Source organism: Echinops telfairi, unplaced genomic scaffold (assembly GCF_000313985.2).
Source record: "Echinops telfairi isolate 266 unplaced genomic scaffold, ASM31398v2 ScPeMD7_18;HRSCAF=68, whole genome shotgun sequence".
Lineage (NCBI taxonomy): Eukaryota > Metazoa > Chordata > Mammalia > Afrosoricida > Tenrecidae > Echinops > Echinops telfairi.
The window spans coordinates 88,745,338-88,762,216 of record NW_022103915.1 but is presented as its reverse complement, the minus strand read 5'-3'; the positions used below and the strand labels follow the sequence as shown (position 1 = coordinate 88,762,216).

Sequence of the window (16,879 nt, the reverse complement as noted above, 5' to 3'; positions counted from 1 at the left end):
GAGGGGGAAGGAATGGGGAGCTGATATCAGGAGCTCAAGTGGGAAGAGAATATTTTGAAAATGATGATGGCAGCATATGTGCAAATGTGTTTGACACAGTGGATGAATGTATGGATTATGATAAGAGATGTAAGAGCCCCCAGTAAAAGTATTAAAAAAACACACCAAAGGATGTATGGATGGCTATAGAGCTGTAAGAGCCCCAATAAAGTGATTTAAAAAAAAAGATCAGTTATTCATCTTAAAGTAAATTAGTTCAGGTGTTACCATCTTGCTAGTTGAGTTAATAAATGTACTCAATGAAGATATTGCAAATGCCTATCAGAAGGCATCCATTCTAACAATAGCTTTCAATTATCAGGTGGACAAGATAACCATTTAGTGGATGCAGTTAGCCTCCTCCCTCACTCACCCCAGGGCTTGCTGAATGGACCCATAGGCACATGAATTATGGGGGAGAACAAGCTAAAGGAGTGAAATAAATAAACATCATACCAAGGTCCTAGCTTTTAGGGAGCTTGAAACCTAATTATCTACTAAAACTTAAAAAATGACTTTGGGGAAGATTTTGAAGGTTTACATTATAGATAACTAGTGATAAAGAGATATATATACATGTGGTAGCATCAGAAGGTGCATATTATGAAACACTTTGCATGTATTTCAAAATTTATTTGTACCAAAATAATCTCATACCAACTTGTAATGTTTATGAACAAGATTTAGTTTGAGTAATTTAAGGTACTAAGAAGGATAAGACTTCAGTTGAAAGAGTTCCTATCCTGTCCTATAAGGTTGCTGTGAGTCATAATCAATTGAATGGCAGTGATATTGGGAGTTTTAGGTTTTGCAGCTGTTTCTTCTCATTTTGAGTCATGCCCCATCAGCAAATGAAGTTCCCATAAGCTTGATTCCATCCACATCAGTGTAGTCAACTCTAACTGGGAAGGTAGCTCTTCCTCAGTCATATTGTGAGATCCTTCCAAAGTGAAGAGGCTCATCTTTTGGAAATGCTCTGACACCATTCAGGAGGTTTTCAGTACGTGACAATGTTTTGCTTCTTTCATAAGGTTTCCAGAGGCCACGTCCTCAAAAGTGGACCAGCCTATTCTTTCTTTCTAATCTGTTCTTAGTCTGGAAGCTCTGCTGAAATCTGTATACCTTGGGTGACTCTGCTGGTATTTGAAATACCAGTGAAGTGGCTTCCAGCATCCCAGTAAAAGGCAAGTCATCACAGTTAATAGACAAGTGGTAGAAGACATAATTCAAAAAAGACATACTCAAAACAATTAAGTCCTTGTTTCTGCAACCAATCACATGGCTGTAGTTGGTATTTAGAATGACCGTCTTTCAAGATCCTTTGCCTTGAGTACATACATCAGGCATGGTGGGGTGGCCTAAATCTTCATTCATGCATAATATCAGCCAGTCATAGTTTTGTCAGAATTGAGTTGCAATAGTTTATATTTGGTTTTAACCACAGGACATTGTAGTACCAAGAGATGACCCAAAGAATCTCCTAGATTCCAGACATTCTTTCCTCTATTATGTAATATCAGCCCAATTTCCCATTGATAATCAGAATCAATCAACCACTGGTTGCCTGTTGATCTGGAGGCATGAGGAGCTCAAATGATCAAGAGGCATTCTTAACTTCCAGTTGGATTTAATCAGTTCTGTGTTTCCAGGTGGGAGTATTCCTCCTTTTGACATGATGACATTCATACCTGAAGAGCATAGGGTTGCAGTGACAGGAAGCTATTTAAATGGATCATAACACGCTAGGATGCTTTAATATGCAACATTTATTCTCTTTACTAACGGAAATTAAAACAAAGAGAAAAATGAAAAAATAAAAACACCAGTTGCTGTCAATTTGAGTACCAATCATGGTGACCCATATGTGTTACCCATATGTGTTAGCAGAATTGTGCTTCAAAAGATTTTTCAATGTTGCTTATTTTGGGCTGTGGAGGAAGAGACCAGCAGGCCTTTTTTCAGAGATCTCTCTGGATGAATTCAAACTCTGTCATCAGTAGTTGAGCATGTTAACTGTTTGCACCACTCAGGACTGTTACAGTAACAATTCCTAAATCACTGCCTATGTCATGATGTAATATATGTTGGACTCTTGGGTTCCAGTTTTCATCACAGATTGTTAGCATATTTAAAATTAGAAAAGATTGTATTTGGGGCCTTATTTTGAAGAATATATTATTATACTTCTTAATTGTGTATCTTAGTATTTATACATTTTTGGTGAATTATCATTTTATTATTAAATAGAATTTTCTTATTTCCTTCAAATTTGCTGTACTTTTAGAATTCTCTGACTGGTTTCCCTAAACCTTCTAAATACATGTATTTCTTTTATCAATTATCCTTCCCCCTCGATGTATGGACACTTGCTAATATGTAAAGTATGACATTTAAAACGTTGAGAGACAAACTCGGCCTTCATGTCTGTATTTAGGCTCAATCTACTGTGGGTGTATCTCTTTATATCCATCACGGTCTCTGTCTTCATCCCTATCTCTCAATCTGGTTTTCCCCCTGGTGCTTGCAGCCTCTCCTTTGTCCTAAATTTGCAACTTATTCCCACTAGATGATTTTATTTATGGCATGCCACATGTGTCAAAGTTTTTAAATTCTAAAATTATTTTTTTCCTAGAAAATTAAAAAAATTAAATAATATAAATTACATTTTAATTTTCATTAGGGATTTTTCTGCCTCATTAAATACAATCAAGATATAAAGAATACAATAAATAAAAGATAAGTATTTTTAATAAGAAAATTGTACACCCTTCTTCTCCCCTATCACAATCCTATGAGAATTCCCTAGGCCTGATGATCTCAGTCTGAGAATCCCAGAATGCTAATCTCTCCCTGGGTCACAAACTTCTACTGTAGCTAAATAGTTGCCTCGATGTATGTATATTTGTGTAATATACTTTGCCTTGGGAGGGCTGGTGGTGGTATGCACAAAATGCTTATACAAAGGAGAGAATTGAATACAGGCCACTTCTCTGACTCTCTGACTATGGAGTCATCTGAGATAAGTGGTGGGAGTAAAGAAGGTGGTGGCAGAGTTGGAGCAGATGGTAGACTATGAGCTATCACAAGAAGAGACTCTCAGCCCCCCATGCCTTCAGAGAGGCACAAGAAGGGGAGTTCGGCTAAGTGCATGAAGAAAAGCAAGGGAGGTGACTTTTAATGAAGATTCAGATGTGAGAATGAAGATGTGTGAGAAAGATAGTTCCCATGACCTTACAAGTATTGTCCCTGTTTTTAAGATCTTTCATCTCTCTCTCTCTCTTTCTCTCCGTGTATCAGTTCATTTTGTCTTGACTGTTCTATTACCATGTAATGTGGTCAAACAGTACGAATAAGACCTCTAACTCCTAAAGATCGCATCCCTTTATGCAATATTCCATTGTGCTAATTATCACAAACATATGTGCCACTCTAGAAATCTAAGTATTGAGTTCTTGTGCATTCCTGAAGAGTTTCACAAATTTCTTCTGTTGACTTCTCCTCATGTTCATGTTATCCGTGGGACCTCCTTCTTTGATAGGGTTCCCATGGTTACACAGAAACCTTTTAAATTATCTGTAATTTCTGTTATCTCACATACTTGTTCACATATATGCTAATTTATTCCCCTACTTTTTTCCCTCCCCAAATTTTGTGACTCTATTTTAGTGAAATTGCCATTTTAGAATTTGCTCTCCCCACTTTGTCAGCAATCATTGCCTATATAGAGCCTTGATCCTCTTTCTACTGTTGTATTGTAGCTGCTCTCTGATTGGCACATCACTGAACCCACTAAACATCACTACTATATCTCGTCACTAAACTCAAGTATTTTTCTTAATTATTTCCTAGCATATGAAAGTGACAGCTACCCTTTTACTTATTTGCCATTTCTTTCTTTCTTTTCTCCTGTTTGCGGTACACAGACCGAGCTTTTTAATGGCAAGTGATATATAAAGACAGTAGCAAAAGTAACATAATAATGATGTCAGTACACAAAAAGCAAATATATTCTATTGACCCTATAGGGCAGAATAGGAAGATCTGATTCACTGTCTTTCCAAGGGTGTGGTTCTGCACAGACTGTCATATTTTTCCTTCATGAAGCACCTGGTCATTTCAAATCACTGATTTTGGGTTAGCAGAAAAGCCATGTGTTTATTACTTATTTATTTTATGATGTATGGCTGCTCTATTTTGTATATTACCTCTTAATCAAATCTTTTCTCAAGACTTCAAAATTTTGATGACTCTCAAATTTTCATATCCAGTTTTGATTTTGTTTGCAATTTATTGTGACCTTTTAAAAATCAACAAATGACCTCCTAACTTCGTTATAGCTCTTAAAGGTACACAAATTTTGGTATAATTTGGTTATTTCTCATTGCAACCACTGACCTTTCCCCCTAATTTGTAGTAATAATCTATGGGCATAAGCCTTGGCTTTGACAACAGTAGCTGTGAGATCTTGGGTAAGTTAATTATTTTTGTTTGTAGAATAGTCTTAAGATGGAATCTTCTTCAGTGTGAAATACTATTCTTTGTTTTTGCAGTTCAACATTGCTTTATTTTAAATTATTATGAAAATGATAAATATTCTTTCTTGTTGTAATTCTTCATGCCCTCTCTTCCCCTGGTCCATATATTCTCTCTTTGTTTTTAACTAGCAAGCCAGGCATATGTTTTATTTTTTATAAATCATTTCATTGGGGGTTCATACAACTCTTATCACAATTCATACATCCATCCATTGTGTCAAGCACATTTGTATATTTGTTGCCACCATCATTTTCAGAGGATTTTCTTTCTACTTGGGCCCTTGGTATCAGCTCCTCATTTTACCCCTCCCTCTCCCAACCTCCCTCTCTCATGAACCCTTTGATAATTTATAAATTATTATTATTTTGTCATGTCCTGCACTGTCCGATGTCTCCCTTTACCCCCTTGTCTGTTCTCCATTCCCCTGGGAGAGGGTTATAGGTAGGTCATTGTGATAAGTTCCCCCTTTCTTCCCCCACCTTCCCCTTCCCTTCCTGGTATGGTTACTCTCAATATTGGTCCCGAGGAGTTTATCTGTCCTGTATTCCCTGTGCATCCAGTTCCTTTCTGTACCCATGTACATGCTCTGGTCTAGCCAGGTGTGTAAGGTAGAATTAGGGTCATGATTGTGGGGGAGGGGAAGCAAGCATTAAAGAACCAGAGGAAAGCTGTATGTTTCATTCGTGCTATACTGCACTCTGACAGGCCCGTCTTCTCCCCATGACCCTTCTGTAAGGGGATGTCCAATTGCTTACAGATTGACTTTGAACCTCCACTTGGCACTACCCCATCATTCACATTATGTTTTTGTTTTGGGTCTTTGATGCCTGATACCTGATCCCATCGACACCTCATGATCACACAGGTTGGTGTGCTTTCTCTATGTTTTGTTGCTTCTCAGCTAGATGGCCGCTTCTTTATCTTCAAGCCTTTAAGACCCCAGATGCTATATCTTTTGATAGCTGGGTTCCATCAGTTTTCTTCACCACATTTGCTTATGTACCCGCTGTGTCTTCAGTGATCGTGTTGGGAAAGTGAGCATCTCAGAATGCTGGATTATTAGAACAAAGTGCTCTTGCATTGAGGGGGTACTTAAGTAGAGGCCCAATGTCCATCCACTTCCTTAATACTAAACCTATAAATATATGTACATAGATCTATTTTCACATCTTCATATATAAATATACTTACTTGAGCCCTTGGAAAATGTTTGGAAAATGATGCTGGCAACAAATGTACAAATGTGCTTGACACAAAGGTTATATGTAATGGATTGTAATAAGAGTTGTATGAGCCCCCAATAAAATGATTTAAATACTTTGAAAAAAATATATATTTACATATGTACATGCCCGTATTTAGTTCTCTATAAATGCCCTTTGCCTCCTAGTTCATTCCTCTATTTCCTTTTACTTTCCTCTTGTCCCACTATCATGTTCAGCCTTCCTTTGGGTTTCAGTAATTCCTCTCGGTTACATTACCCTTGATCAAGCCCTACCAGGCTTCCTACACTCTCCTCGCCATTGATTTTTGGTCACTTGTTGTTCCCTTTATTTGTTGTTTATATTGGATCTAGCTATTGATATTTATTTCATACATATTTATAAATTCAACAGTTTTATTAACATAAAAATTCATATACCATATAATTAAATGATTTAAGCATAATTTAAAAAAGTTGTGTAGTTATCACCACAATGAATTTTAGAACATTCTCTTCATTTTTGCATTCATTATTATTAGCTCCCCATTTCCCCACAGCCTCCCTGTAACAATCCTAAGAAACTATTAATCCAATTATTGTCTCTATAGATTTACCAACCTGAATTTGATATAGAGAAAAAAGATTACATCTTCCATGCGATCACCCAATATTAGACTAGGGGAGTAGTCAGACAATGGAGAAGTTTGAAACACAGAGATATTGATAAGGGGGCCTGACACCAAGGAAGATGTGGGGAGAAGAGAATCAGTGGTTATATATGAACTATGAAGTCCGTGTGCATTGTTTTATTTCCAGTAAAATGTAAGAATTTGAGGCTGTGACCAGTGTTCACAAATTTATATGCAGGTTGTGAAGAATGTGAGTAGACACTCAAATTGATTACCTTTGACTTCCCACAGCTTTCACACCTTGGCCATTTCCTGTCCGTGACCCACCATCCTATGAGGTACTTCTACTTACAGCTCCAGGAAATTCATGATAACACTCTGCGGCCCCAATCCTTAGTTAACTTTGTCTTGAGCCTATCATACTTTTAAATCCTCTGTATGCCCTACACCAAGTTCCATTATACTCACCCTTATTTTGTGGGCTTCCAGTGAATGTAAGTATAATTGTGGGTACTGATGGGAGAATGACTTGAAGAGATATATATGCACGAGATGAAGGGCGGTTAAGAGGAGAAAAACAAGAATGGTTGAAAAAGTGGGTGAAGGGAGATGTCGGGCAGTGTAAGATCTGATAAAATAAAAATTTAAAAATGATTAGAGGTTCATGAGGAAGGGGGAAGCGGGGGGGGGGGGGGGGGAGGAAGAAAAATGAGGAGCTGATTCCAGGAGCCCCAGCGGAAAGCTAGTGCTTTGAGAATGATGAGGGCAACGAATGTATAAGTGTTCTTTACACAACTGATGTATGTGTGGATTGTGATAAGAATTGTTTGAACCCCAATAAAATGATTTAAAAAAGAAAGAAAGAAAGAAAAATACTTCAGCTTAGGAACAGAATCTGTGAATTCTGGGATTTGAAGTCATCTCTATAACTTCTTTCTTCTTTTTTTGTGTGTTTCAATGTCCTACCTTTCCTGCCCCATTCAATTCTTATCATGTACATCTACTGTGTTTCCACATTTGTCCCATTCTCGTGTTTACAGATGAAAGATCAGCCCAGGAAGTCACGTTGATAAGGGATAGTGCTTGTGGATGTGACACAACTGCTTTAGGTGAAGACAGGTAAAATGCTTTTTTTTAGTGGCTATATGGTCCTGAGAAGAAATTGAGGGGAAGTAATGCCTGCGCAATAAGAACATCTTTGAAAAATTAATCATTACGATTCTACGGCACCCATGCTATTCTTAATTTTCTCTCCTCTTTATTTTCTTTTATAATATCATTTTAGAGCACTCAGATTGACAAAGCGATGGATGAAGCAAATCACTCTGTGGTGTCAGAGTTTTTGTTTCTAGGACTCTCCAATTCCTGGGACATCCAAATTGGTCTCTTTGTATTCGCCTTCGTATTTTATGTGGCAAGCATGATGGGAAACTTCCTCATTGTCCTCACTGTGACCTCTGACCCTCACTTACACTCTCCCATGTACTTCCTGTTGGCAAATCTCTCCTTTATTGACCTGGGTGTTTCTTCCGTCATTTCCCCCAAGATGATTTATGATGTTTTCAGAAAATATAAAGTCATCTCTTTTGGAGGCTGTGTTGCTCAGATCTTCTTCCTTCACATCATTGTTGGTGTGGAGATGGTGCTGCTCATCGCCATGGCCTTTGACAGATATGCGGCCATCTGTAAGCCTCTCCACTATTTAACTATTATGAGCCCCAGGGTGTGCATTTTCCTTCTATGTGCTGCCTGGATACTTGGTTTGATCCATGCTTTGATTCAACTATTTTTTGTTACAAAATTGCCATTTTGTGGTCCTAATGTGCTGGACAGCTTCTACTGTGACCTTCCTCAATTAATCAAACTTGCCTGCATAGACACCTACAGACTAGAGTTCATGGTCATAGCCAACAATGGATCTATATCTGTGGCATCATTTTTCATATTGATCATCTCCTACATTTTTATCTTGATCACAGTTTGGAAACACTCCTCAAGTGGCTTATCTAAGGCTTTGTCTACTTTATCATCTCATATCATGGTGGTGATTTTATTTTTCGGTCCTTGCATTTTTATTTATACCCGGCCTCATTCTACATCACACCTAGACAAACACCTTGCTTTTTTTGATGCAAGTCTCACTCCTTTCCTGAATTCAGTCATCTACACCTTGAGGAACAAAGACATGAAAGCTGCAATGAGGAGAGTCTGCAGTCAACTTCTTGTTTACAGACAGATTTCTTAAATGAAAACATTAAAATTATGCTATTTCCTTATCATCTTTGAGTAACACATTATTTTATGTCAAGAGCAGGAGTTTCTAAGTGCATTACTCATAGTTAGGCATCCCAGATTAAGATAACAATTGTCTTTAAAAATGTTAATTGTGAAATTGTGTTGCTTGCTTACTGTTGAATGAAGCACGTGGTGGGGTAAGATATAGCTCCAGGAGAAGGCCAATTGCTTGTCTTTTCAGAGACCTCACTTTACTGAATTTAGCATGGTTCAGGCTTCGCAAATGAGTCTCCTTATTGTCACTGAGTGTGTTACATAAGGGATTGTGGATTACTATAATTAGAGATGAAAATATGTAACCAAGATGCCTAGTTATTAATTTGTCGAACACAAAAATATGTCTAGTGGTCTGCACTGCTGCATAGTCCCAATTCATTCTTTCACTGTAAGGAGTTGTGGTATTTAGATGATTTTGTGTCAACTTGAAGTTTTATGAATGCAGGGCTTTATATTCTCATAAAGAGCTACAGTCTCAAAAACTCCCAGGGAAAGTTCCACTCTGTCCTATCGGGTTGCTGTGGCTCAGCGTTGAGTTTAGTTTGAGTTTTGAGTTTTTATGAAAGTCGAGGGGTGAAATCCAACTTGTCAATCAGGTCACAGCCTGGTTATGCCTCTTGGAGCTGTGGCCTTCTTTTAAGAAGAAACTGGAAACTTCCCTCTCTCTTTGCTCCTTCACCTTCCTGCCTGCAGGGACTCTGCCCCTAGAGGTAGCCCCAGGTGAGTCATCGGACCTTGAGAGTTGTTGGTGTCCTGCCGTGTTCCCATCAACCTTTGATCTACATGAGTCGGCACCATTCTGGCCTGTGATCTGCCTGCACTCTGCATCGTCTTTCTGCACCATCAGTCTGCAGCTATAGGAATCTGAAGAGGCCCTGGCTTGCACTGGCCATGTTGGCCTGAGCTGCGATGCCTTCTTGATAGAAGATTATTTACAGATATAAAACTCCTTTATTTATCTATCTATTTATTTATTTATATAAAACTCCTTTTTCATACACATCTGAGTGCCCACTGGATCTGTTTCTCTAGACAAGCTGGCCAACACCACACAGCCTAATTCAAGTGTTGAGGAGAACATTGTTGTGCAATCAATCAAAGCAAGAGGAATTTGTTGAATTAATTAAATATTTAATGAAACTAGGATTTGTTAGCTTAATGCCTCTATCTCCACACTTGTATTTACCTGCTATAATGACGTGAAACATTTGACCTTTAAGCTCAGCTACACTTTTGGTTGGACACTGCTAGCTTGTCATCACAAAATTTACCATCGACTCTTGCTTGCACGATGCCAGAGATTGTACTCTGTATCCCCTACATTCTTGAAAGCATATTTTAAATTCATATAGGTAACACATTCTTCTATTAAATTCTGCTGATATAAGACAATTACATTAGAATAATTTTAGTTATAAGTAAATTCATATATTAGGATGGGTTTTATATATGAATATATTCTGTTCTAAAATAATGTTCTAAAAGAACGAAAGATAACGGACCAGGGCTCAAGTATAAAGCAAATGTTTTGAGAAGGATGATGGCAATAAATGTACAAATGTGCTTGAGACAATGGATGTATGTATGGATTGTGATAACAATTGAATGGGCCCCCAATAAAATGATTTAAAGAGAAAAAATAAAGAATGAGGAATTGACTTAGGAATAAAACTTCATACTCATTTCAATAGAGGAAAATCAAGGATCATTTTGGGGTGGAGATGTTGTCTAAAAGAATCTGAATCTTATAATTTAATCAAATTATCTTTATTTATGTTGTCTTATAAATGATCCTATTTTTATGTTATAATTTATCTCACTTGATATTACCTTTTCTTTTGCTTTCTAGTGATGTCATATCAGTATTTACTGTAGTTATTTCTTCCGGAGTTCTTTGGTGGAACATGGGAAGAGCGGTTTATAGAAATGGCATGTAAGAAAACATATTGTTTCAGAGGACATGGACTCTGTTCCAATGCACAGAGACCGTGAATGGAACAAGACACTACTTTTCTTGCATTATCCTGAAACCTTCTGTTATGTTTGAGTACAATGTTGCAGTCACTGTGTTAATCCATCTCTGGATGGACTTTTTGCTGAATTCCCCATTTTACCACTATACATATACATATATCTGAAGGGGCTTCAAAAACTTCGTGGAAAAATGAAATTAAAGGAAAAGAAAGTGCCCTCATATAGTCCATGTATGTATGTATGTATATTACAATTTGAACATTTTACTAAACCTCCCTACATTTTTTCATGAAGTTGTATTTGCACATTTCAAATTTCATGGCACTTTTCTTCTTTTAATTAATTAGTGTTCAGTAGGTTCTAGCTATTAGTAGGACCCTCTTTCTTATTGTTGATTTGTGTCAATTAACAGAAATTTCTGCTCCCTTTAGTCCTTTCTCCTGCTAGTCTTTCACATCTTGCATTTATGACATGTTACATTTATTACAGTCCTGAAAACTATGGCTGAGCAGTTTCTTTATCATTTAAGGTGATACTGTGTTAAATCCATTCTTTTCATTGTAACGAAATAACCACTTGTGAGGACATCTCCTATGTTTTCTGTCCAAATGAGCCATCTCTTCTGTTCCATTTTCCACTGTTTTAGACTAACCATGTAGATGATTGGAAAAAGACATCTTGTAGATTCCCTGTCTCTGGCTGTTATGAATTGATCTAAGTTGGACTTCTGCACTGTCATTGTGACAGTGGGATGGTGCGGGTATGCACCCCTGGTCACGATGAACTCAACCGAGCTTTTCCCAAGTGTGCCTGGTGTCTTGAATACAAGGGAAAGAAAATTGCGATTTTTTTTTGAGTCTGTAAGGTATAGAAACGGTTGGTAATCACATTTCATGCTGTATAAAATCCAATATAGGACAATGGAAACATATGAAGAAAAAATAGACAAAGAATTTACAGAGAGAAATTCAGTGGTATTTAAGCTGCTGGTTCCAGCTGTCTTGGACATTCCTTGTACTCTTGCCACCCACAAGTGTGGTTGTTAAATAGGAAATTCATCTTACTTAAATTTTGGTTCTTCCACTTATAACCAAGAGGTTATACTTGAATGCATCTTAGACCTTAGGGTGACTGCATTTTTAGTTACATCTGATATCCAATTTTCCATTGTTTTCTTATTTCTTAAGAAAATATAATTCCTTTTTATAGTAACGACACTAATTATAAAAATTTTATTCATTAATAGAAGTCACCTATAAAAGCTCTATATGGTGATAGTTATTATTATTTGTATTATATTTATATCTGTTGTCTTTCTCTGTATACATATAAATACAATTGGGATCTTATAGTTTCCACATTTTAAAAAAATTAAAAAAATATATAACATTATATTTTTATAATTCTCTCATGTTAACATTCTAGTACAACATACATTTTAATGCTGTATAAAAATTTAAATGACTATCAAATTTGTTTTTTGTTGTTCTTTTATAGTTAAACATTTATATTGTCTCCAGTGCTTCTTTTAAAATACCTTGCAAATTTACCTTTGTCCACATTTCAAATTACCTCTTTTATTGATTGATATTATTGGAGTTAATAGAGTATAATAACATTTCAGAATCTTTATTGATATTACCATTTCTCCCCAGAGAGTTACACTTGCTGAGAATACAGTATGTTCATTAGCGTACCCTGCCGAAACCTAGAATATGATCATTTATTTAAATCGTGTGTCAATTTGGAAGGCACAATAATAAAATCTTGTTTTATTTATTTTTATTACAGTTTTCCCTTTTCCATGTTATTGTTAATCGTGTCAAGAATCTAATCAAAGCAAGCTTAAAATAGTAAAACACAAAGGGAATTTATAACCTCAGATGACTGGGATATGCATTCGTGGAGTTGATCTGATGCATTCTAAGGAGTCCCTAACTCTACACCTTTGGATTTTGATCTCTAACTCACTCCTTTTGTTCTCTCTTCCTTTCCATCACTCTGTACAATATTATAGCTCTGGTTATCCACACACTGGGCCTATTCTTATCTTTTGCACATGGATTTCTTCATGTATGGTGTGGGAAGAGAGCCTTCTCTAGTCACCAGTGTTCTGTAGTAGAACTGCTCCATAGATATTCTAGACTATAAATCTTTAGGGGACCAGACCACCTTATCTTTAGTCTGAAGAACAGCTAGTGGGTTTGAACTGCTGACTTGTGATTAGCAGCCCAATGAGCAACTCACGCCACCAGGACTCCTTGGGAAAAGAAGATGCTGCAAATACAATCAAGTTTAAATCACCTCCTTAGAGCACCCTCAGAGGAAAGGGAGAGAATTTCTTTCCCAGCATCCATATTAAAAGCAATGAAAGAATCTTAATTGGCATTGGTTTATCTCCATGCCAGGTCTTTCTGAAGTTAGGGATTTTGATGGATAATCTCCTAAGAACTACATGGATTTGAGGGAAAGTGTTTCCTAAATGAAGGTGATAGGCAGGTTTGTAAGCAAGGTGAGTCCCTGCTTAGGGCATTAACAAAACAAGGGTTCCAGTCGTCCAAAGTAAAGAACCAGAGCTGCAAACCGAGAGGACACAGGAAATACAATTGCTACCGTGGAAGTGAACCGGCAGGGCACCAAATGAAATGGATACCAGCTTCAGTGCTTGAGACTGTGGTTGTTGGAACTAAGGTTCATCCAGGGACATGAAGGTGCTCACACACAAAGTTGTTTAATCTATGAACCCCTGCCACTTCAACCCCTTTGTTACCATCTGTCTCCGACAGTTTCCTTCTGTAATTGAAATAACCTATCTCAGTAAATCTCTTAAGGATATACAATTTCTTTCTAATAAATAGGTGGTGGGGGTGGGCTGCTGAGTTTAATTCACTCAGAAGGAGTGGTGTAGTGAATTACTAGTTGGGCTGCTAACTGTGAGATCATCAGTTCAAAACCAGTAGTCTGCAGGAGAAAGATGAGATTTTCTATTCTGTTAAAGAGTTAATCTTGGAAAAACACAGGGGAAGTTCTACCCTGTCTGATAGGGTCACTCTAAGTCAGAATCAACTTGGTGACAATGAGTTTGAAATTCACCCAATATGCAACTGGATCCAACAGGAGTGGTTGTTAGGCAATGGTGGATTATATTAATAAAAACAAGTCTCTGATTCATTTTGAGAGATCCATTCTGCACAGTCATATCGAGCAACTCATTCCAGAAAGAACATCAATGGTCTTTGGCAGGATACAAACACAATGATGTGTTTGCTGCATCCTTGCAAACAACAAATTGAAGCTCCATTCCATGACAAGAGGAAAGGAATTGGAGTAAGTAGACCACTGCAATGTTATCAATCAAATGACTTTTTAATTGTATTGTGTTTACACACAGAATTATGTCCTGCATTTTGTAAATAATATTAACATTAAGTTTAAAAAACTTTAAAGTTTAAAACATGCTTAACACATACATGGGCAAAATTTAGCATTTATTAGTAGTAACATGGTTAATAATTTAATATGATACCAACATATCAAACTATTGGACATATTCATATTTATGTAATGAAAGGGTAACCTTATTCAAGTTCCCTCATTTTTGTGTGGCATCTGGGATCAGAATTACCAATACTTGTTCAACAGGACATGTACAAGAACATACTTTATATTAAATTATATTTAAATTAAAGAGCATTGATGGCAAGCCTGGAAGAGGTGCTGGATTAGCAGATGCATATGTCTTAGATGATTCTCTCAAAATGGAACAGTAACTGTTTTTTAATTAATATAATTCATCATTCCCTAACAATCACTCACGTTAGACCTAGTTACACATACAATTAATGTAGAAAGAGTTAGACTCCAAGACCCACCCCTTATTCAAAAGAAATACATTGCCAAGAAACTTGTCTGATAAAGATTTTGAACTACAAGGAAACGAGAGTGGGAGTAAGATGTCAATGAAAGTGTGGAAATAATAAGGGCTTATACAATGTTGCATGTGGGTGTCCTTGTGACCTTGAATAAACTTTATTTTTGGCTGGCACATTTTCATGACTGAGCTGGTATCAATTTTATTTAGTGCCCTTCCAGTCCCTTTCTGCTGTGGAATTTGTTTTACCTTGTTTCCTGTCTACTTGGAATCCAAGGGCCTTTGCTTTGGACTACTGGTGCCACTGTTTTGCTAATACTCTCTAGCTGTTAGAGTCTAGTACATGCCTACTTTGCTTATTAGGAAATCCATCACAGTGAATGGGGTAGATTCAAAGCAGCATAGCACAGAACTTGAAATCATAACTGACATTGAAATGACTACCAACAACAAAATGTGCAACTGGATTTATAATTGAACCTAATTAATTGCTGACTGGAACAAACTACAGCAATAAAAGAATTTCCAGCAGCATGCAAAGTCTCATAACATGTATTCAAAATGCTCAAGATGAAATCTAAAATTACTTGACATACAAAGTATCAGGAAAATATGAACAGATCCCAAGGTAAATGATAATCAACAGATGACTATTCCTAGATCTATGAGATGCTGGAATCACAGACAAATACTCCAAAGCAGCTCATAGTATGATTAAATACAATTTAAATTAATAGAAATAAAGAAGTTCTCAGTAGGGGTATAGAAAATGTAAAAACAATGACATGAAAATTCTGGAATTGAAAATTCAATATTTGAAACTAGAAAATTACTGAATGGATTCAATAACAGATAAGGATGACAAAGGAAAGAAACAGTGAACCTGAAGATATACCAATTGAAATTATCCACTCCGAAGAACAGAGATTAAAACCAATCACCACAAAGTATTGAGTTCCAAAAGATGTAGAAATAGATGAACACAAACTCTATGCACCCTAAGCAACAACTCTTTGTAACTTAGTTTTTCATAAAACAATTCATATGCATTTTGATTTGGGACAGTGATTACAATCCCCATGATGGAGTAGCATTCTTTCCACTGCCTCCCCCTGTGTTTATTGTTCTCACTCCTAATTCTTCCTGATCTCTTTCTGTGTTTTCTCCTTGGGCAAATGTTGCCCTTTGACTCTCCTAAGGTTGGTTGTCCTAAGGAGTGGACAACTCCCTGGTGTTTATTTGTTCGTTTTGCTGAGAGTTGAGCCAGGAGTGTGAATTCAGTTCCAGCTTAAAGAGTATCTAAAGGCCATAGTCTCTGGGGTTCCACAAATCTATGAGAATAGTAAGCCTGCCCTTTTCTTTATGACTTGGAATTTTGCTACACATTTCTCTCCTGTCCTCTTCAGGAGTTCTATTGTAATCCCTTTCAGATGGTCGCAGTGGTAGCCAGGCATGCTTTAGTTCTACTGGTTTCAGGGCCATAGAAGCTTTGGTTCATGCATGGCCTATTAGTCCTTTGGAGTAATTGATGAAACCTATTTTAAATATAAGTAAATAGAGAGGCTAAAGGAAAATATATCATGCAAATGCCAATCGACAGAAAATGTGAATGGTTATATTAAATTAATAGACTTCAGAAAAAGAATGTGGGTAGAGATAAAGATAGACATGACACAATTATAAATGTACCAATTCACCAAGAAGACATAACAATCATAAATATGTATACATTTCATTGCAGAGATGCAAAATATATTGGGCAAAAACTGATAGACAAATCCACATTTATATCTGGAGACTTAGACACACTTCACTGTAGGTGATAGAACATACTGAAAATCACTTAGGATACAGGAGATTTAAATAATACTATGGCATAGTGGAACAAAGGCTATCATTGCTGATGTCAGCTGGCTCTTCGTTGAAAATAGAGACTATCAGAAAGATGTTTACTTGTGTTTTATTGACTACGCCAATACATTCAGCTGTGTGGACCCTAACAAACTATGGATAGCTTTGGGAAGAATGAGAACCTCAGAACGTTTCACTGTGCTCATGTGGAAACTATACATGGATCAAGAGATAGTCATTCAACCAGAACAAGGGAATACTGTGTGGCTTAAAGTCAGGATAGGTCGGAGTCAGGGTTACATGCTCTTACCATATTCAATCTGTGTGCTGAGCAAATAGTCTGAGAAACTAAACTATATGAGGACAGACAGAAGGAAGGCTATGTTAGTACTGGTAGATAGAGAAACAAATTCATAGACACTCATGTGTTAGTCTGGGTTGACTAGAGAAACAAATCCAGAGACATTCATATGTGTATAAGAG

General features: G+C 36.9%; 1 protein-coding gene across 1 annotated transcript; it reads left to right on the top strand.

Moving 5' to 3' along the window:
* The first annotated feature begins 7,702 nt into the window (after nucleotides 1–7,702).
* Nucleotides 7,703–8,653, top strand: LOC101646825 (olfactory receptor 4F3/4F16/4F29-like). The gene has a single exon (XM_004712664.2). The coding sequence runs from the start codon at nucleotides 7,715–7,717 to the stop codon at nucleotides 8,651–8,653; it is 939 nt and encodes a 312-aa protein (XP_004712721.1). The 5' UTR covers nucleotides 7,703–7,714.
* The last annotated feature ends 8,226 nt before the right edge of the window (nucleotides 8,654–16,879 follow it).